The 23,793-nt window shown below is 30.9% G+C and overlaps 1 protein-coding gene and 1 long non-coding RNA gene across 10 annotated transcripts in view; one reads left to right on the forward strand and one right to left on the reverse strand.

Annotated features, from left to right (window-relative positions):
• The window catches only part of LOC148628592 (inactive tyrosine-protein kinase transmembrane receptor ROR1-like), a 138,940-nt gene that overhangs the window by 99,869 nt on the left and 15,278 nt on the right, over nucleotides 1-23,793 (forward strand). For 8 of the 9 annotated variants that reach the window (XM_088590643.1, XM_088590662.1, XM_088590673.1 and 5 more), the window contains 2 exons: nucleotides 7,944-7,975; nucleotides 23,574-23,763. In XM_088590643.1, coding sequence (XP_088446769.1) covers nucleotides 7,944-7,975; nucleotides 23,574-23,763 — 222 coding nt within the window. Of the gene's footprint in view, nucleotides 1-7,943; nucleotides 7,976-23,261; nucleotides 23,407-23,573; nucleotides 23,764-23,793 lie in introns of those variants that run through there. The other variant, XM_088590710.1, reaches the window with a different exon arrangement.
• LOC148628593 (uncharacterized) lies at nucleotides 16,133-21,152 on the reverse strand. Its single transcript, XR_015924007.1, has 2 exons — nucleotides 20,977-21,152; nucleotides 16,133-17,187 (listed from the first exon to the last, which is right to left on the reverse strand). It is a non-coding gene; the product is annotated as an uncharacterized LOC148628593 (long non-coding RNA).

Raw genomic sequence — 23,793 nt, forward strand, 5'->3', positions numbered from 1 at the left:
AAATAAAGTTAAACATTTGTATCTGCCTAAAAAGTAATTTGAGTGACAAACATTGGGATAATGGCCACATGTTGGTGGGTTTAAAAGAAACCCATTTTTTCTGACGTGAATAAACAAATAAATTCCACTTAATAAAGTCTATATTATTCCACACCACATGATGTTGAATATTGTATTGTAATTACATGAGTTCAATCCTTGGATATTGACCTTTTGACATGTGTATTTTGGAACATAAAACATACTTTAGTTTTTGTTTAATTTGATAGGAAACATTACATGGTTCATGTTCCATATCTCTATTACATGGTGGATTATGGTACATATAAGGAAACTTGTATACCATGTCAAACCTAATACTGCTATTCTATCAAGGAAAAAAAAAATGTATAAATGAATCAATGACTTTTAATTCTTGTTTAAGTGATTGAACATGTACATGTATTAGTCTTTATTGTGTATTGTTCCTAGATCTGAAAGAAAATGAGACATAAACCATGACCAAATATTTTTATTTAATTTTTAAAATGAAGAAAAACATTCTTTCTTTGTATCTTTTGAAACTCATCTTTGTATTCATGTATTTTGCACATACTTTAAAAGTCTTCCATTTTGATGGATTAGAGGAAAAAAACAAATTAGATTAAGTTTTAAATACTTGGTGTCATAATTTTGAGAAGCTACATACAAAGATGCTATTTCCAAAAAGTATTAGAATAAAATTTGACATATAAAACCTTCAGTACAGTGGAATTCAAATTTACTTATACAATAATGTATTCCTAATTCCTTTACACATTTTTTACGAAATTTTAGTTCCTTTCTATTCTCCATTTGAACCAGTGTAAAAAATAATTCTGAGTCTAGATACAAATTTAGGTTTGGCTCTACCATAAAGATGAATAAGGAAGAAGCATTTCTACAAAATTAGAAAAAAAAATTGAACTTTCATTTATCTATTTGTTTTTGCTTAAGTTGATACTTCAGTTCCTTCCTGTTGGTTTAAGTAAAACCCATAAAAGGAACAAAATACAAAAGTACATTTGTATATGCCAAAGAAATTCTTATGTTGTTACAAACCAAGGCTTTTCACAGCTTATTTATCATGTTATCTTAGGGATTAACAAGACAAGCTCAGAAAATACTCCTTGTCTTACAAATAAGTACACATTTTGGTGATAAAGTGTATTTTGTTCTGATTGATAGCTTTATTGGAGTAATCTTTGAACTTATATAGTACTGTAATCACCCTTTTAAAATATACCTATGCTTGACAACAATTTTAAATGTCTTTTTGTACATGTATTTCTTTGTAGATCTTTTTTTTTTAATTATTATTGGAAGATGGCCTCCGTGGAATCAAATTGCTATGAAAATATCTTAACATATCCAACATTATACATTTGATAATGTTGGTGGCTTAAACAAAATGTTCAGCATGTAGTTTTCCTTAATGGGTTTCAAAAATATTTATGTTCTGATCAAGAATATGTTTATTTCCTTATTGAGACTGACTAAGGAAATCTTGGATATAAGCTTGACAAAAATTTTCTACAAATTAGAATAAAATACTAAAATATTTTTTTAACTATGGAACACCCATATTAGTATTTGCTTGGAATTTCAATATTAACCAATGTATTGCTACAGAACGAAGATTTATAGAAAATAATGTGAAATTCATGGTAATATGTCTGAGAAACGTAAGAATTTGAAGAAATTGGAAACTTGGCATGGTGTTTATCAATCCAATAACTCTAAATGTACCTGTCTTATCCTTTTGTTGAGAAAATGATGGAAAACGACAAAATATTTAAGATCACACATATAAACACCATTAATCAGGATTAGGTTTTAATCTGCATGCCCATACATCTTGGTTAATTTGTTAGACATATGTCTATGTCTTTCATTCTGAATTTGAGAAAGGGGAGGGAATGTTGTGGATATTGGCTGAGGTAAATGTCAGTGTTGGTATACCCTATGACTAAGATGTCTTAAATCAGTACAGGTCATGCTAACCTTTGTCAGTCTGAAAATTCTTTGAATAGTTCTCCTGCTTAGTTCCTTTGCTTACACAGTCCATAACTTAACCCCTTCTTTATATATTTGTTTTTGAAAAGTATAGGAAAGTATTTTTACTTTAAAGAATGTGATCATTTAAGCAATATCTGTAGATACAACCTGACCATAATAACCTCATTATTTTTTTTAAAGAGAGTTTGGCACTTGTTCCAGATGCAGTGGTTGGACACTTGTAGTTGCCATGTCTCTTGGCATTTTCAGAGTAAAGAAGTTGGTTCAGTTTTAGCTAAAAAAGATACTAAATAAGAGAGAAATCATCACTACAGATTGTAGCTAGTAATGCTTTAGTTTAATGTACTGGAAAGTCTGTACAACATCAATCACTCATTTCAAGTTAATGTCATTTCTGGTCACTTAACCTGACAGGATTTATTTGCTATATCATTGTGTGGTCATTCTGTCTCCTTGAGGTTTATTAGAGTAGGAATTAACATTAATAACATCTTATTTGGATGTCAGACCATGAGTTTGTAGACATTTGGTTATGTACATTACAGAGCTATTTGTAGAGAATTATGACAGTACATATATATTATGTAATACCAATGGAATGACTAGTACTGGTATATAAATACAAAACCACCATTCATATTAGTATTGTTAATTTCCTGTACATAACAGGGTAACATCCCATCAGCAGCATAAGAATCAAATACATTGGAAGGTCTTATTCAAAATTAAACTTGTACAAGAAGGGCTAAAGACCAAAAATATCAAAAAAGGAAACATAATCCAGTACCAAGAAGTTAAACTAGCAGAGGCTACATTAACCAACAAAACATGTGCATGTATCTTTGCTTTAATTGAATTGTAGGTAACATCCTTTTGTCCTTAACTAAGCCATTGCTTTTGTGCAAATTTGTCCAATATTCTTAATGTCTGCTGCTTTAAAGTCTTGTGGCAATCAGATTTGCCTTATATATAAAAAAAATATTGAATAGCTCTGAGAAACAAAACAGCTGAATCTAGAATTAAAATGTGTGCATGCTTAATTGCATTTACTCAATTAAAACTCAAGACATGAATTCTCACCCTATCAGAACAATATGAACTAATATCATGTATTAACAATGCAAGATGCTAAAAAAAATATTATAGCATTGCTACAATACTCTTTGTTCTCTAAGATAACCCATCCATTTAGAGTTTTTGTGTTAGTGGAAAATAATGTTGTCCGGATACAAGTAAAGTGATAACAAATTTATGTTGATAGTTATTCTAAATTTGTTTGTTCAGTCATAGACCTGGTCATATTGTAGTAGATTGGATGGTTAAAAGTTATAACTTTACTAAAGGTATTTTTATGTTTAAATCAATGAACTAGGTCTTTAACAGCTGAGGCAGTAACTTGGAAAGATTAGAATAAGGAGATTGATGATTGATTTGCTCCAAAGTCATTGTTACATACATAAATTACCAATTAATAGATTTGTTAGTAAAAATGCATGTTCAGTGGTGTTATAACAAAAAAAGGAAAAAAAATATTCATAATTTGACTTGGAAAATGAGATTATAGAATATAATCTTTGATATGAATCAATATCATGTCCCTACAGGCTATTACTGTCATCTATACACAAATTGAAAATTCTATCTCCAGTATAAAATGCTACATGGTCGACTGAAGACACAATCAGCACTGTAGTAAGGCTACAGATGAAACAAATAAACAGCTTTGATTTCTTGAAACATTAAGAAGATAGGTGAATATTATTTTGATGAAGTTTGTCTCTGTGGAATCAGAAAACTTATATTTTAATGGCATCATAAAATCCAAGGTCAAACCTGATTGGTTTTGGAGTTTAAAAGTCAAAGGTTATTGTAGTCACCAAGGCTTAAGATAGGCATGTTTGTAAGATTGTTTTTTTTCCTGCAGTTAAGTTCTTTAATACTTTATATATCCTCTTAAGTTTAGAAACTTTTGGTTATGGGTCAAGGTTATTTTAACTACCCAATTATACTTGTAGTGGGAGAGCATTATTGGACTAACAAAATTGTACCTTCGTTACACAGGATCAAACCTTAGACTACTCTTTGAAAGGCCAGCAACAAACCTTTTTTGTCTAAAGAATAAAGCCTTTAGCCAAGTCAATGAACTGGCTATTTAAATTTCTCTGCCTACTATAATGCAGGTAGCCACCCTATACAATACCATGCAACCTGTCTTATCCCAGACATTGGTACTCCAAAAAAAAAGTCAAAATAGACAGACAGATTGTTGAATTACACAGGTTGAAAAACCATGATTTTATGATTTAATGGACAGTATATGATTAAACAGGAGTCAGATGTAACAGGTTCAACAAGTGATTTCTTTGGTATTTTCTTAACCACACTTTGTGCTTGTTAGAGGAGAAATATATCTCTTTTACTGTAAAAAATGTGAATTCCAGCAAATTGTTGCTGTTACATGCTTCGTCATTTACTCAATTAGAATTCTATTAAGTCACAGCTAATGGACACCAAATTGAGCTGAATCGTATTGAACATGCTTTCTACAACATATTGAACATACTTCTTCGCAGGATCAATTATTAATACCATGCATCGTCTTCAAAATCCAATATTGTAATTACAGAAAAATCTGTAAGGATTACTTGTCTCTAGGCAGTTTGCATCTTTTAATGTTTAGTTAATAAATTTGAAACTTTGAAGTTATTGAAAATTTGCTTCTGTAAGGCTTGATGTAAATTATTATCTAGAAATATCACTTCTGTAGTTAATTGAAATTTTGTATGGCTGAGAAGCACATTGCTTTTCTGAATAGGAAGTGACATTCAGCTGTTTTTACATGGGAGTATTATCAGTTTTAATTAACAAAAAGGGATGAAAAATTGTTGGTCAAGGTCTTTTTATCTAATGTACCGTAACGTGTCAATGTGTCATATATTTTTGCCCTGCGTAAAAAAACTTGGAATTAAAGGTCTGTCCATCATTTTGATATGCTTTAGTTTTGATTTGTCTTATGACTTTTTCCACACTCAGTGGCGGATCCAGAGAATCCCCAAAGGAGGGCACAGAGAGCCCACAAAATATCTTTGTTAAATAGTGGGTGGCATATTGGAATCACCTTCTCAGTCTATTTATCTGCCATTCCATCCATCAAAATTTTCATTAAAAAATCTTGGTACCTTTTTGATGGATTGATTTCAAATTTTATATGTGGCTTTATTTAGATGTAGTAAATGTTGTAATGAGTTTCAGTTGCTGTCTGATAACAACTTCCTGTTTCATGGGACTTAGTCCTTGTTCACTTTGTGGAATGAGTAAGATATACCTAGCATGACAATGCATGCAATTTCATGTTATGATTGCAAAATCTTTTGAATAGCCTTGGCTGGTGTCTATTTATGTGGTAAAAGGTTTTTGTTATTTTCAGTTGATAGATGTGACTGAACACAATGTCTATACATAAACAATGCATTTTTAAATGTGTCAAGGACCACACTATAGGTTGAAGTAGGACTTGCTGAGTATTAAAGCGATTTGCCTTTGATACCTATAGTTTAGAAATAATGAATGTAAGAAAAGCTAGGATGATGTTAGTAATATGGAAAATTTGTGATTGTAAATTAAGTTCCTAATGTTCCCTTATTATTCAAATTTGTGTGTAGATTTGTTTGACTTGATTACCATGCTATTAAGTTCCTGTCCAATTATTTCTGTATGTTACTATATTTTTTTTAATCAATATATCAAGAACACCACATTGAACTTAGAAAATCTAATTTTATACACAAATTCAATAACATAACACAATGTATCAAAAATCTCCAAAGAGTTGTCAGATTATCAAGGTGTGAATTGTAGACAATAGGTGTGACAATAAAGTGTGGAATCCTCTTATTGGAGTCACCTATGTACACCTGTAGCCCTGACACCTTATTTTATTACCCCTCTTTGCTACCTGACAAAAGATTCTATTCATTGAGTGCCTTTTGAAGATTTCCCCCATTAAATTTCCTTCTTATGGTGTACTAGACCATTGGTTATGCCATGTTACATTTAATGGGTCTATTTGGAAACTTCAAAATCAGAAAATGTTTAATTTTGAATGGGAATAATACTTAAATATGTAAATTTATTAATAAGATTTTAACAGAAATGTGAGTATATTGTATCTCTTGGTTCATGAGTCTTATTTTTGTTCACTTGCTGTCAAAAAGTAATGAAATTTTGCACCTTTGCATTTTTGCCATTTTTTATGGTTTCATTGTATGTATTTATTTATTGTAATTTATATTGACAGATCATTTTCCTTCAGAAATTTTGCATATTTTTCTCCTCTTTGAAAGGCTTGTTTCAAGTTAAGGGAACTGTAAAAAACATAAATGCTTTCATTATTTATAACTGATTATTTTTTAAGTCATTACTATTATAGCAGCCTATTTTACCAACAATCTGATCTTAGAAAATTATTTCCTCCACTTTGCAAATTGAATGCGCTTTTGAAGTTTTTAGTTAACTTTTTTGTAAAAGAGGTAATGCTGTCAAAGGACTGTGATTACCATGTACTTTTACAAATAGGAACAAAATCGGCAAATAATTGTTGCTCTTAAGAATCACTTGAAATTAATTGTCTGAATGCTTCCATGCATTCAAGTTAAAATGTTATGAGCAGGAACATTTATCATACTATTAATTTCTTTTTAATCTTTCCACTGCAAGTTGCACAATGCATTTCATGAGTGACTTAAAGCAAACTTGAAAGTGCATGGGATCAGTTAAGTTCACATTTAAGGCAATTAAAAACTAGACCAAAATAGTTAGTTTCATCAGAGAAACTGTGAAAAAATAGATGCAAGATGTTTAAGCTCATTGGGAGGACATTTGTGCATGAATGAAATAGATATTTGAGAACAGGAATTTTAGGATATTTCAGTGCATTCTAAAATTGAAAAGAGAAATTTCCATGCCATAATATTAAGTACAATACCTTGTCCATTAAGCTGTGTAATCACAAATAGGCTGTCCAGTGGGTAGTTCAAAGTATATTTTGAGCCTGCCCCACCCCCTGTAAAAATAGTAAAATAGCCCAATCTATCAGGGCAAATACATCAACCTTCATATTATTGTTGATTTATATACCAGGAAATATATTTTTGTATTGTATATACCTTTGATTTGGATCTGATTGAGGTTCATAAGTCTTTACAGTACACTGTTTGAACAATAATACAAAATTTCTGCATTGTGACAGAAGTGGAAAATTTAAATACATTTGCTGAGTCAAATGAAAAATGATTTGAATATTATTTTATCTTATCTGAAGTGAAAATCTAATTCCTATTTTAATTTAAAAGTATAACAAATAAATATCAAATAAAAGATTAAAAATTTAAATATCTGAATTTATAGATGAAGAGTTTATAGTATGGTTATTGCAAAATTCCTTTCAAATTTCAACCAGAATTGTCAAAAATAATATTTATCTGAACTGAAAATGAATAAATGGAAAAGTTACATTAAACCTATGTACTGTGGTTCCTCTAATACTGTGGATTAAGATGGTACAGATAATAAAGTTTGTTTTACATATTAAATACTGCCCAAATTGAGACAGATGTTGACTTTGAGGAGACCCCATGTTGTGCTGCATTAAAATCACTGAAGCTAACATCACTAATCCATTTCAATCAAATGTTTCATGATGTACTGAATATTAGTGGTTTTGATTATGGATAATATCTGACTGACCAGTAGAGGGTTTCCAATTCTTTGTCTAAAATGTAAGTGTTCTATGGAAAAATATGGGACATAAGTTCTAGTAATAGAAAACTTAGTCATCATTTCTTGTATTAGTCTTTTTCTTGTTTTCCCCTGGTTATATGTAATATGTACTTTTTTTTCTATTTCAGGGATCTTTTTGGCACCAATGATGGCGATGCAAGTAAGTGTTGTTTAATTTCTGTAGTTGTTGAATAATATTTTAAATTTTGAGGTAGAGAACCTTTAAAAGCTAAATGTTAAATCATTTATCTTAATGTAATTTTGACTGCTATTTTACCACATGAACATTTAAGTTGTTAAAAGGTCTATACATTTGACAGAAGTTAGTTTTGTCTGTGTATTGTATTTCCCGTAATGATATAAATTTTGCTATCATTGGTAGTTAACCTCCATCTCAGATGACAAAGGATTTGCATTTTCTAGTATATTTTGCTTGTTTGTATGTCTTTACCTCCTCCACAATAAATTTGTTTTGTTTATTGTCCATTTTGCTGCCCATGTGTTCTTCACTGAATTATCAGACTCAATTGACCTAATTTTTACAGTAGACTGATTTCATTTTCCAGTGCCCAGTTGTGTACAATGGTTTTATATGTACATTCAGCTCATCAGACAAATGTGACCTAATTTTTATACTTGACTGATTTCTGTCCTTGATTTATATACACCTGATAGATCACATTGACAATGATGACTTGTACTTAGGGCCAGAAATGAGAATGTGTTTGGTCACACAAGGATATATTACATAATACGACAAATTGCTGATTCTGCATTGTTGAATAATTGCTTTCATTTCTCTAATTGCTTGGAAGCATCATAATGCAAGTGATGCAGAATTGTTCAGTGGATCTGGATGAAAGTAGATCTAATCACAATCTAAATATCCTTTCAGTGTAACAACTTCCAACAGTTTAATCCTCAATGAATTCAGGCTAAGTCATTAATTTCTAATCTAAAGGTATTTTACCATTTCTGACTGCATTTTGTTGATGAGCTTAGATTTTGAAAAATGGACCAATATTTTAATGCTGACATCAAGTTTTTGTTAATGTGTGCACTTTAATCACATAAAGTACAGCCAGTAAAGTTCACTTGGGTACAGTTATATTTTCTTAAATTTAGTTCCTGAACTTTTGTAAATGTCTTTACAATATTCCAGTACACCTGCCCTGAATTTGTAGTTTACAAATTTTACAAGATAAAAAACTTCAATGCTTTCATTTATAAGATGCCAACAAGGAAATATAGAAAATAAATGTTTTCTGGCTGAATTCAAATAATTTTGGAAGTTCTCTGAATATGGTTTATACTTACTTTCCCAAGAGCAGCTGGAAGTTAGGTTATTGTAGAATGTTATAAAAAAGTGGCAGACAGGAAGAGGAAAAAACTGAACAAACACTTACATGAATAATAGTTTTGCTTTTGTTTTTAATATAGTTATCAAAACCAATGTATTTTTACTGAGAACAGGAAAGGCAGAGATCTGCCAGAAGTATTCAGCTGTCTAAAACTGTTTTCTTTGCTTCAAGTTGGCTCATCCATGCAGTGTATTAACAGGTTTTCCTTGTCAGTTGAAAGTTTCACACAATTGTATCGAATAAATCAGGGATACTTTCAAGAGTCTATCACTTTCTTTATAAAATATTATGCTAGATGTGAGAAGATATAGATGAGATTTGAAGGTGCATTTGAGTGGTGAATAAATCATCTCTACTTATCTGTTCCTTTTGGTACTTTTGATCAACTTATTCTGTTACAATTAATTATGTTGGGATTCTAAACAAGTATCATAGTCTTGGTATCTATTGTAATTTATTTGAATCCTGTTGAAATAAGTTATTATTGATTGTACTTAACCAAGTCTGATTTACTGCCAAAGTTTTGACTTTAATAGTTAAGTTGTAATACAATGTATATATTTTGTGTTTTGTTTTTTATACATTAGAGAGTCTTAACTATCCTTTTCTAAGTATGCTATTAAGTGAAGGGACTTTTTTGTGGGGATTGATTAGGGATTTGTTTGGATTAAATATATAATAAGCATAAAACTACAAATACTGTAGATGATTAATATATTACTAATTTTTAGATTGCAGTTTTGTAAGAGCTTGCATTTTTATAAGATAATATCCTATTTTATGTAAACTGTATGGAGTCTCAGTAGAAGTTGTCTGTATGAGATATGTCATCAGTGTGTCCAATCTCAGACGTCTTGTCAATAGCATTAATGTTGTTCCATGAAGTATTGATAAAAATATCAGGTTTATCAATGTTTCTTTTTTTTTTAAGATTGAAAAGACAAATTTTTCATGAAAAACATTTTCATGAATAAAGTATCTGTACCTTTTGATGTTTAGATTTCGGTCACTGATTTACCACCAATAAACATAGCTCTATGGAATATTGAATCTTAAGATGGCGCCTGAAGGCAAACATGGGCCACCCAAATTCATATATACAAAAAATTCTAAAAGATAACCATTTGAGGTTAATATCATGAATTTGTTTTGTTTTGTTTTGTTTTTTTATTGTTTTTTGTTGTTTTTATCCTAAATAAAACTTGTCTAAACCAGGAAAACCAGATACCTGTTTAAAATTAAAACCATGTTTAAACATCCATTTGTATTGGCATTTTTGCATTTGAACCTTTGTAACCACTTAGCTGTTTTTTAAATGGTTTTGGGTTAGATGGGCTGTACTCTTTTTACATGATTATGTCTCCTCTTTGTGTGTGTGTTTTTAAGAAGTAAAGAAATACAAATTTCAGTCATGGCATTCCCATTATGCATTGTTTTGGGAAGTATGCCCACCAGACCATCAAGTAATAGAAGATAAATGTATTTTTGGCAGAAAATCTGTAGAAATTTGCACTTTCTGTAAAAAAGGACGAAGCAAAATTGAATTCAAATGAACCATCATGAATGAATGATTGGATTAGTGTCCCAAAATGTATTTTTATTTCCCAGTTTGGCATTTTTACTCTTGCAATCATTCTTAATTACCTAAACATAAATAATTGATCAGAAAATGGTAAATTTTTCCTTTGCTCTTCGACAAAATTGATTTCTAATCCATTACTCATTAAATGTTGAATAATACAAAGAATAGATGTCATTTAATCTTTTCCAGTGATCAAATGTTGAATTTTCTTGTATAAATATTTTTTCATGTTGATATAAACTTTTTTCAAATAGTTCTCACCTGCATGTTTGAGAATTAACAAACAGATCAATTTCATAAGAGTTCGTTAAATATTTCTTTTTTATGCTCATTGAGAAACTTAATACAATCGGGTGGAAATTTTCTGCACTATTAATACGCATAAAAAGAATGTATAAAAGGTAATAAAAAAAAAATTGAATGGGGACATTTCATCATGTTGGAATTACGTAACAACCTAGTCATTTTTTTATTGTGGCTGTCGTTTTAATGTTTTTCAATTATTATTATTATTTTTTTTTTTATTGTTTCAATTTGTTTTGGTTTGTGTTATTTTTTTTCATTATCTTATAGGTATGACTTCATTTTATTATTCACAATTCAAAAAAAAATTATTATGTCAGTATGGATGAAAGGATGTGCCATCCAATCTTTGGTTTTGCAATTTTTCTTTGTCTAGTTGTTTTTTTAGGTCAAATGGTACCAAAGAAAGTATAGATATAGTTGAATTGTAAATATTAACAAGCATGATTTTTAATAAGAGTATATAGGACCATAGCACCAAAGACCTGTGAAAAAAATCATCTGCCCCCACCCCCCAGGGAACAACTTCATTAGGAGATAATTTCTATTTGCTTATAAAATCTAATCCAAACTGAGCACAACATGAAAAATCTGTTCGCCAAACAACTCTTAAGTGTATTTTCACATAAAATATTGATTTCACAAGAAATTTATATAAAATGTAGGATTAATAAGCAGAGTAGTCATGCAGAGTCATATTTTTTACTGATTAGTAGTTTGTTGTCATGTGACAATGAAGTGTTTGTCATATTGTATGTTCATTTTTCATGGATAGGTAATCTGATTTATCAATAGAGTGATCTCATGGAATTATAGAATGTGTCGTTTTTTCCTTAATCCGGATAACGCTAAGATAAATATAAATCTCTTGTTGAATGTACTGAGTCTCTAGGGAAGCATTGAGTTAGAAAAAATACAAAATTAATTATAATTAAAAAAAGCAAGGATATAAAAGAGACAGTAATACCCAATATGGCACTTTAACTTATTTTCATCTTGCTAAAAAAAACAACAAAAAAATTCAGAATAACAAGAAAAAAAATAATATTAGTATGCAATTAAAGTACAAATGTTAAAGAGATAAATAATTATTTGATATTTGTGTATTAATACATTACCAAGTTCATGTATGCATAATTGCTCTGTCAATGTGAATCAAATGTGAATTTAAACCTACAAATGCTGTCAACATTATGACTATTCTAATACAAATTTACTGATATTTTTAATTAATTGAATTGATATTTTGATATTTTGAATGCACATTATCCAATTTGTATAAAACCACCATGAGCCAAATCAAAATATTAAAATGCAGAGTGTCTTGTGATTGGACACTATGAATGCTAATTTAAGATGAATGCACATTCAAAAACATTTGTATGCAGCTAACATCACAGAAGTGTATTAAACTTATGCAAATTGGAGAATTTAAATCAAAGGCATATTTTGTATGAAATAGGCATAGAATTTTCTGTTAATACTGTAAACCAACATCCTTCACATATACTTTTTTTCATGTTTCAACTAATACTCAGTTAAGCAGTTATTCTTTAATGAGGGACTTATTTGGGACTGTTTATTTTCATGATTTTCAAACAGCGATCACTTCTACAACTTTTGCCAAAACATAAATTCCTGACAATATGCACATTCCAAAATGGTACTCTAACACCCCATTTTTTCATTACAATCCTGCAAGTCGTTGAAGAGGAGTTGCAGACAATGCGCAAGACCAAGTTTTGCTGAAAAACGCCTAAGTTCAACAGCTGTCATTTTTGTCCAAACAAAACTCTTGACAGTATGTGCATCTCCATGTGGTTCTATTATATTTGACGTTACAATGTTACAAGTTGCTAAGAAAATAGTTCAAACAGGCAGATGGACAGATAGGGAAGAACCTTTATGCCCCCCAAACCTCATTTGCAGGGAAATCTCACCAAAATAAGATGGTTTACTAAAACTTGGCTAAATTGCATTTTCTATCTATAAAGTAATTAAAAACATTTCATGATGTACCCTAGGAGATAGACATTACCAGATAGGCCAGGAGTATTGCATAGGTCATCCAAGGACATTCATAATGGGTAGGGTAGTGTCACAGCTGCTGGCTTAAAAGCCTGAACAACATGATTCTTATAGATTAAAGAAAAACTACCAAATAATCTCCTTTGTAAAAAAAGATTGTGTAACAAGAGATTACTAATCGGCAGGTGACAAAAACATGATGAATGTTTTGACACAGGTTTTATCAGATCTGTAATTGTCAGGGAATCTTTAATGGAAAATTGTTAGGAAAAAATATCTGCATGGAACACTTCAGCCATTAATTATGGGTTTAATAAGAATGATGGATAAAATGATTGTCGTCAGCTGACAATTTTGTAGGAATAAGAATGAAAGCCATGAAAATGTGACAAAGTAATTATAGCCTCACGATGAAAGTTAAAAGACTTCCGCAGCTAATAATGTAGTCGAGATGAAATTCTAGCTCCTCCGAGAAATGAAGGTGTAAGGATGATCACTGGTCATTCCTAATCAATAATCCATTGTAAAATAATTGAGGAATTATCGGACAAAATTGGACATTATGGGAATATTTTTACTTGCTGTATATCAAAAGGTGGCCCAATCAATTTTTTCTTTCGTTCTTCACTAGTCCTACCACAGTTTTAATCCATGATCAATCATCATTTTCTATGCATGATGCCATAAGCAGATTTTTCCATACCTTTATAACTGGGAGAAACCAATTAGTTAGATAGAAAATAATCTAACGAGAGACTTTTAAGCACCAATTATAGCCATGCTTTGGTCAGTATCAATTCTGGGAGAGTATTGGTCCCTCATTAAAAACATGCCAATCTCTTACTGAAGAGAAAGTGACAGTAAAAGCACCAAAAATGAACAATACTTCAAAGACTTATCTTTATGAAGAGGTTTACTTTTGTTTAATGTTTTTGTTTTGCAGTATAATAAAAATGAGCTTAGATAAAATGTCTATTGGAAATGCAACAAATGAATGTGAACCTCTGTTTTTAATATGTTGCATTATTGTTTATAAGGGTTGATTGGCCATATAAAACAGAAATCCCCAATCATTCTAAAACATCAGTAATAAGTCTATAAAAACTACAAGAGTAGCTTTTTTGTACTATTAAAGAAGTGTGTTTCTATAACACTGTATAAATAGAACATTACTGTTTATGTTTCATCATAGAGGAAGAACTTTCAGCAAACTAATTCGTTTGTTTGTTGCAGTCTACTAGAGTCTTTACCTCATATCCTGTAACTGTCACCATCAATTTCAGAAAACCAATGTTTAGCATGGTAGGAACTAGGGGCACAGACTTGATGACCTCTGATTAATGTTTATATATATGTACTATACTGATATCATCTCAAGTATTTGTCTTGTTCTGTCAGGTCTCATTGAGATTAAATCTCATCCTAAAAATCTCAGTCTTATTATTCTTGTTTCATCTATGTTGATTCAGTCTTACAAATGACTATAACAAAGCCACAGGTAGATTATGGAGTTTCTTGTGTATTGAATTTCTTGGAATGTAGTTTTTGAGTTCTCAGGTCATTTTGCATTTTTAAAATGGATTATTGTAAGTATTAAGAAATTTACTTATTTGTCTTAAAAGGTTAGTAAAGTAAATGATATTTTGCATTACTTGTTTGATTTATGAACTTGACATAAATGTTCTACTTGGGAATTTAAGGAGATGGTCAACCTGTTACAAATTAAACATTTTTCTAGAATAAAGTCTGCTTACTTGTTTCTTCTTTTTGTTCTTTGAATTCACTGCAACTACCAGTGATAGACAGGACTGATTTGTATCTAAATTAGTGAGTTCCAAACTGCATTTTGCCAAAGGCTTGCCAAAGAAGTAAATTTCTCTTTGACATCTGATATTTTGAATGTATATAGTTGGCAGTCATATATACATCCAGTTAGGGAATATGCTGAAGAGCAGAAGTGACATGTGTGATTTTTTTATCTCATTTTTGATGCATTAGATGTTTAGAACAACTGAAAATAATTCATTATGCCAGGCATTGATAGAGTTTGTCATTATTGTTTATTATTTCATGGTTTCTGTTGTCAAATTTGATATTTCAAAAAGGAACCTTTTCAAATTTAATGGCTTTCTGTGCCAGGAAAAGATGACTCACTGCACAGCAAGGCTTCTGTTTCCCTTCCTCATGATTCACATATTCCTGTCACTCCAACAAATTCAGGCATTCAGCAAGCTTTCAGCTTCCATTATAAATGACATTGGTATATATCAACTGAATGTAACAAGGGAAACAAAACACAACAGTTTTGTATTGTATGACCTTCTGAATGACAAAACCGACCATCTCAAATTATTCATTTAGTAAATTACGACCTCCTGGAGCTGTCTTGATGAGACTGTTCGTGTTGCATCATATCATTGGTTCTCATTGTACAGCAAAATCAATTCTAGGATATAAATTGTCTGAAAAACTATTGTTTTCTTAGTTTTTGTTGCATGCTGGCTAGGTGCAACTTGTATCATTGACTAACCATGATACTTTATATCTGCATCCATTTTCTACTATTTCTTTAATTTCCTCATATCTTTATAATCTTATTGCTGCTATTTTATTTCTATTTCTCTATTTTCAGTCAAGTGATTTTGTGTATTCAGTAAAAAGCAAAAAAAAACAATATTGCAAATGCATAATATGGAGAGGGATCCAATTTATCTGTCATTGGTTTAATTTCCCAGCAGGCTTTAACATTCCTTTGCTTGACATTAGTTTTATCTTGTGTTTTTTTAATGGAACATATATTCCAACTATCATTGTTCTAATTTTGGTGTTGACATGTTGTTAATGTACCTGACTTGACTGTGCTGAAAAAAAATGTGAAATTGGGTGGTAATTCCTAATTTATGTATGGTACTGATTTTTGCATATTTTAGTGATCTATCTTAAAAAAAAAAAACTGAAATGTTATTCTGCAAAATATTAGATTTGAATATAAGTACTAAGTGTATCACTTAGCATCCACCCAAATAAAAATCAACAATGTAACTCATATATATATACCTTTAATGACTACTCCAGCTACCTGTGGAGACATAAGACATACATAAATACACAAGTACAACAGACAACTATGCAAAGAATAGAAACTATATCACATGAAATTCTCTTTTCGGAGAAAATCATCTTTCCTTCTTGAATTATAAGAAATGTCATCACATTAGAAAATAGGAAAAATCCTTTTCGCTGGCTATGATATTAATATATATTAATAATTATATAGTACACCATTAGGTATTTTTATGGACAGCATAATGATTTTAGAGGTTACAGTATGAAGACAAAACTGAGCAATGTATCTAGATGCAGGAATAACAGTGAGCAACATAGTTAACTTCATGGAATAGAGTTTGGTCTTGATTGAATGACTTTTACCTAATGAAATGTCTTGGGTAATTAATAGGACAATTGACAAGGATCATTCCATAGTTATTTAATTCTGTGTCTGATCTCTTTGTCAATTGTCCCGTACTGATGACCCTTTAATCACAGGAAGAAAGTTTAAATCTCCTTGTCAATTGCCCAGTACCAATGGTCCTTCAGTCGCAGGAAGAAAGTTTAAATCTCCTTGTCAATTGCCCAGTATCAATGGTCCTTCAATCACAGGAAGAAAGTTTAAATCTCCTTGTCAGTTGCCCAGTGCCAATGGTCCTTCAATCACAGGAAGAAAGTTTAAATCTCCTTGTCAATTGCCCAGTATCAATGGTCCTTCAATCACAGGAAGAAATTTTAAATCTCCTTGTCAATTGCCCAGTACCAATGGTCCTTCAGTCACAGGAAGAAAGTTTAACTCTCCTTGTCAATTGCCCAGACCAATGGCCCTTCAATCACAGGAAGAAAGTTTAAATCTCCTTGTCAATCTCCCAGTACCAATGGTCCTTCAATCACAGGAAGAAAGTTTAACTCTCCTTGTCAATCTCCCAGTACCAATGGTCCTTCAATCACAGGAAGATAGTTTAAATCTCCTTGTCAATCGCCCAGTATACTGATGACCATTCAATCACAGGAAGACCAGCTGTATGAAGTTATATTACTCACAGTAACCTAAAATAACCAAGAGGAAGTTTTCTTTATAACTAATTGTCTTAATTTATTTATGATAAAGATAAAAGTCTAATTATGTAGATATTTGTAAAAACATTGTAGTGGGAGACTCTTCTTGTGTGGGTTAAAGCTTTTTGTATTTACTTCAAAGACAACAACTTGTACATACTATAAAGAAAATTGATTGACCAACCACAAAACATGTCATTTATTGTCTTAATATGAGGGTTCTAATTGTTAGAACAATTTGTGTCAGAAATGTCACGAAAAAATGTATAGTGGACCAAGGGGAATGTGACAGCTTGTTCATTTCATACATGCTGGTTCTCTTGTGGGTGTAACAATATATTTTGTCATTTCACATCAGGTTAACATATTCCCCGTTTTTGGTTTGTCTAAAATTCACTGTTGAAAAGCGTGGGTAAAGTATTCTAATAGAGCATTTCAACCATAGATTCTACCATAGTCAAAGCCTGTGCATTTAGCCTGGCCTTTGAACTGTTTGAAATCTAAGTAAGACTAATCAAGAAAAAAATGAAGATCTATTCACCAAAAAACTAATCTTATTTTAGACATGTGAAACATTCTAGCTTCTAGCATTTATTTTGTAATGCTATTCAGGTACTTGATATTGTTGATCAGTCAAAAAACTCTCAAGGAGACAAAAGTGTACATCAATCAATTGTTAGATTTTTGTCAGAGATTTTACCATGATGGGGCAAAGTTTGTAGTAAATAAACAAAATGAATATTTGAAGTTTATTTGGAGAAGATGTAATGAGAAGGTTTTTGCTGGAATTTGAGATGATGCAGACCTGCAATTAAGCATCAGAATTAATTTATTCTGTCAGGGAGATAGCAAAGCTAAGATAAAAATGTAAAAATCTAGAAACATGGCTTCCTTTTATCATAATCTATGCCTCTCTTCCCAACAAGAAGCTCCTGATGACACGAGGGTAATTATCTACAAATCCCTATTAGCACCAGGAATGTATAAACAAATAGTATGGTATTCATGGATTGGATTTTCAAATTTCAGGATGTCATTGTTTTTTTTTTTTCAATTTGGTAATATGTATATTCAAAACAGATGTATTTTTATGAAGTATACAAAAAGTATGAAAAATATCAAGTACCTGTTTTCATACAGTTTCAAGACTATTTGTAATCAAAATGTGAAGTCTAAACAAGGGGGACACCTAATGAACTAACTGTATTCATATGTAACAGCAAACAAACCTTTTTATCTAACCCCTAGTATCACTGGTTTTTGAATTACCATTCCACTATTTCCTTCCTTATTTTAAACTGTACCCTGTAACATGCAGAATTTATGTACAGAAGGATGTTTTTATGATATGATACAGTCCTCAGCTCTGTCAATTGCTGTCAGTTTCAATACCTATGTAAGCATGTTTAATCCTCAGCTACTGTCATTCCTCTAGTTATTTTCACTTCAAAAGTATTGTTTAAAGCACATTGCTATGCAAATTAATTAACATTTTTGATGTCTTTCCAAAAATCTTGTTTTAGAACTACTTTGTGGGTTTTTAGTTAGTTTGCAGTTTTCAAAGCATGTCTATATCATTTTGTTTTACAATAAAAGAACAATAATTATCAATGTATGTATCTCCCCTCATTTGTCAGGATTGTGGGCATTGATTTAACAAGGCTTCTGACATATTTTTGGCAACTTAAATTTGATCAGCCTGTACTTTTAGTAGTTTCATTGCCATCACCATGTTTTTGTCTCACAAAAGAACCACATTTGATTTTATTGAATTTATAGGATACAATTCACCAAAATTTAATTAACATTTAGACCAATTAATCACAGGATTCAACAAAACAAGAGATGAGTCTTAAGTCTATATCCTGCTTTGAATACTAGGCTGACTAATTTAAAAGCTTTGCTTGGATATTGTTAGTATATAGGGATTGTTCTCTGTAGATCTGCATGGTTAAAATGATGGTTGAATCAGCACCATAATTTCAACGGGGTGAGTACTACTTAAACAGAGGGCACCAAGGGATAGTGATATCGCTTGAAATGTTAATAAGACTCAGACTGCAGGCAAGGGCATTATCAATGTTGAGGGCAATATCACTTCCCTAGGACAGTCAATTTATTGATAATGCCTTCTGTATAAGCATACTGTGTGGTAACACTAAGGCATTATCATGTTGTTTTGTCATCTTAACATTCTAATGCACTTCAGTAAATACCACATGACCATGTTTTAACTAATTCTTCTCTGTATAAAAGGTTGACAATAGGTCTCTAACACTTCGTCAGAATTTAAAGAATGTGGGTTTGTTCTCTTTAGAAACTTGACCAGCCCTCTTCAGAACTCTTTATTGAGTTGTACAAGGATCACTTTCAAGTAGTATTTTAGAGACAAAATGATAGATTTGAAAATAATCCAAAAACTATAGCCTTAGATTCTCAGCAGTAAATTTATGAATTGGAATTGAATAGAGTCCAAATATTCTATTTGCATCAGTTTTCATTTGATCCATAAATTGTTGAGCAAAGAGATTAAAATAGAAAAGATTTAAAGGTAGTTTAGCTTCTAAATATCAGAAAAACTGACAGATGAGGACTGATATATGTTCCTGGTAACCTAAAATTTCCTCATGTTCAGAAATATTATACCAACAAAATTTTCTTCTGAGTTATTTCATTACCTGAAAAACCATTAGATTCTAATTAATCTTTTGACCAGGCTAATTTTGTCTTTGATTTATGTGTATAATTTAAAATATGATATTAATTGTTTTACAATAAACATGTTCAAACAAAATCTGCTGTTGTTTGATTATTGTTTTCAACAGATCTGATTGGCATGTCCTAAAACATGGTCTGGTTTAACTGACATGGAAAATGGTGAAAGTATCGTTTTGAGTAAAAAAAATATAGATTTCAAAGATGAAAGTGAATCAAAAAGAGCCACAGAGCAAGTTCATTAGGGGGAATTTAGCAATTTGGTCAACTTTAATTCCTTTGTTTTTACAAAACAACATTTTAATTCAACTTTTTTTCAATTTCATTAACATCAGATGTCAGTATGTTCATATTTAACTAAAAAATACCTGAATTTACATTGACTTATTTGCTAATTTTTTATCTTAAGAGAATATTAGTTTTGAAATACTCAATGTCTTGTTAATCTCTGAAATGTTGACAGACTATAAGAATACTCTGAATTGATGATGAATTTCCTGTTTTTTACTCTATCATATATACTTTGAGAGTGATTTATTGTGACCTGACATTTAACAATATGTGTTTGTCTCTATGAACAATTGTAAGGATTGGAGAATATGTTCATGAAATTCAATGACAGCCAAACTAATTTTAACTTTCAATAATCCTATATATCTTCTCTTCTACAATGAGACATGATAATGAAGGGATCATCTTGTCCTGCCCTTGAAGACAATACAAGATGCTAAACATGAAATATATGTTCAAAATTCTATGAATCCACAGAGGATGACTACTTTCCATGTTCTTGCTACTTCTTATCCATTTTTATCTGTCTTTTAGCCATTATTGTCTAATCTTTGTGCACTATTAAGATAGTTCTTAACTTAATAATGATTCACTCCTCCCAATAACTTCATTTTACAGGGATAAAGAAATGTGGATCTTTTGCAGTTCTGGTTTTAATTGATTTTTACACAGAAGCATTCTCTATTCCATTATTTATGCAGCTGCCACAGAAATGTTGATCTGTTAATTTTAGCAGTATTAGTTGAAGAAGCATCAGAAAACTGATCACCTTACCTTAACTGCTTTCTCCTACACAAAATTAAACATAACAGAATGTTATTGGCTGCTTCTAAAATACCAAATGACTTTATTATTCTGTTTTCTTGAGAAAATAAATCCTTTTATTTCCTATAGCACTGCTTTATTTAATCCTGTCTGGCTGTGCAAATGCAATAAAGCAGCATATCAGGGTAAGCCAGGGTCATTTCATAATTTGGATATGATCTGACAATGTATTTTGAGTAGCTTTGGGCTGACCTCTATTAATTTTATATCAAGATGTTACCATTATCCGTGAATAATGATGCAAATATTTTGTATTACCATAAAAAAGTAACATTTTGGATGTACTTTACACAATTTTATTAATGACAGGGACCAATCAATAACACCATTCACTTTTTAATTTTCTTCTGTGATTCAGGATGGGTTGTAAGTCATTATTCAGTAGGCTTACTTTCATATTTAAATTTCAATTACTTTTATTATAATTTGGTTGCTTTTTACCATTTCATTTTTGTCTACAATCATTGATTAATTTTATTTCCTTTATCATTTTTGTATTTTTCAAGATTTGTACATAAATGAGAGTTGAATGGTTTTACAACTATTTTCACAACTGAAAAAATCTTTTGAAGAGTTTCAGACATTCTGGGAAAATTAAAAATTTGCTGTTTTGGCACATAGTTATAAAAGAATTTGTTTGTACAGTCAAATATTTCAGTCTGCTGTATATATGATAAGAAGAAGCAAGTATATTTGTACTATTGTAAGTTGAGTTTCACAGAGTAACATAGCCTAGCAAATTTTACTTTTGCACAGGAGGTGATGATTTACTTGTTAATACATTTGTATTCTGATCCTACTGTTATATGAAGATTTGAAATTCTGTTCTTTCAAACTACAATGATGGCAAAAAGTCAGGAAGTAGATTTTCATCAACCTCAGGCATTCCAGGGGGTGTTTTACATCTAAGATAAATCTTATACATAAAATAATGAACTCAAGGTGGATGTACTACTGGGTACATCTTTATAATGTTGTGTATATTGTGTATGTAGATCCTCTCAATTTCCTCTTGGGTCTGAAATGTTTTCACATTTTGGTCTGAGCTGTTATCACATTTAGGTCTGTACTTGAATTAATGTCCTTCTGTTTTAATGCTTCTGTATTTTTTTTCATATTTATTGATAAATGAACCTGGTTGTGGGTTCATTCTGAATATTTTCCAGTGAATTCACTGCTTCCTTATTAATTGGTGATGTTTTTGCACCAGGTTGCTACTTTACTTTATAAAAAGAAAATTAGATTGAATGAAAAACTTTATCAAGGGAATGTTTACACCTTCTAATTGAAATAAACATGACTGAATCAGACAATTAAATTTGACAGACCTTATGCCTGTCTGTCAGGGTAACGCTTCATTAAGATTTGATGTAGGGGTTAAATTAGATGTCAAATTCCTCATTGACAGGGGGATTTTATGTTTATTCAAGTTTATTGCACAGTTTCTGCACATTGCTCTTAAGTCGGTTCTGTTATTTCTGTTTTCTCTGGCTTTAAACAACCTTTAACAAGTTGGCAATTCTAAGGTATTTCACACCTCTTTGTATTTCCTCAGTGACCTCTGTGATTCCTATGTAAAGGTAAATAGGCAGAACTTAGCATTACATCTGGAAATCTAGTATAGAACCTTAGTGCAGTTTGCAAACAAGGTGTCTGTAGTATATTGCAGCTCTTGAGTTATTTGTATTATTGTCATGAATTTATACTAAAAAGATCAATGAATAAGTATATGATGAATGTTTTCTCACTGGTGGTTGGTGAATTTGTCTTTTCACCTCAGTTTGATTGTATTTGTCGTATAATATCTCATTTGTATGTGCAGCTTTATGAAGTATGGTCAAAATCTGCTTTCTACTTATATTAGTCCCATGTTTAAAATGAACAAGGAGTTACTTTCATAGTACAATTATGTAATATATTGCATTGGATAATACCAATGGGTCCACAATTATTTTTATTATTTTTTTTTGATAGATCAGACATTTATGTGTATCATTCAACCTCTTGCACAATAATATCCTTGGTTACATTTGAAATAAAGCAGTTCTTACTGCTGACATTTATACATGCTGCTTTTATGTCCAAATGTAATCAGGAATCTGACTGAGCAATGCTATGTTTTGTAGCATGATTGAGGTGATAAGTGACTTACCAGGCACTTATGTAGACAACTTGTACTTCCTTAAAGCTCATTGACCCAATTTACATAATCAAGGCTTCCTCTTAGCTCAGAATCCTTAACCATTTCATGTGTTTATTCTTTATAAACTTAATGTTTTGATAAACTAAAAAGATATCTTGTTTCTTGGGGAGAATACAAATTTTTGGGAACATAGAAAACATCTGTCTTGAGCAAGAGTTTTTGATGCTGTGTATTGTGTATGTATTTTATCGTTTATATCCTAGATGAAAAATTGTAATTGTGAAAAATCGTAAAAAAAATGTGAGGTTTGCTGCTTGGATTATTTGCTTTCTGACTGTTGCGATATATATTGTTGGTGAAGGAGTATAATTCAGTTATTTTTACTTGTGCCTTTGTTTTACAGTTGGTGGACAACCCACCCTGAATGTAGATTTCGAGATGAAGAATCTGACCAAATACAAGGGAGAAACTGTAAGGCTGCGTTGTGAAATTTCTGGAAATCCCCTTCCAAAATACAGTTGGTTTAAAGACAATTTGGAGATTGGGCAAAAAGAAGATAGATTCAATGTAAAACTTACACCATGGGGATCAAGGTAATGTTTTTATTTCACTTGCTTTTTATG

The sequence above is a fragment of the Perna viridis genome, chromosome 1, assembly GCF_037379345.1.
Source record: "Perna viridis isolate PV_CMFRI_1.1 ecotype Kerala chromosome 1, ASM3737934v1, whole genome shotgun sequence".
Taxonomy (NCBI): domain Eukaryota; kingdom Metazoa; phylum Mollusca; class Bivalvia; order Mytilida; family Mytilidae; genus Perna; species Perna viridis.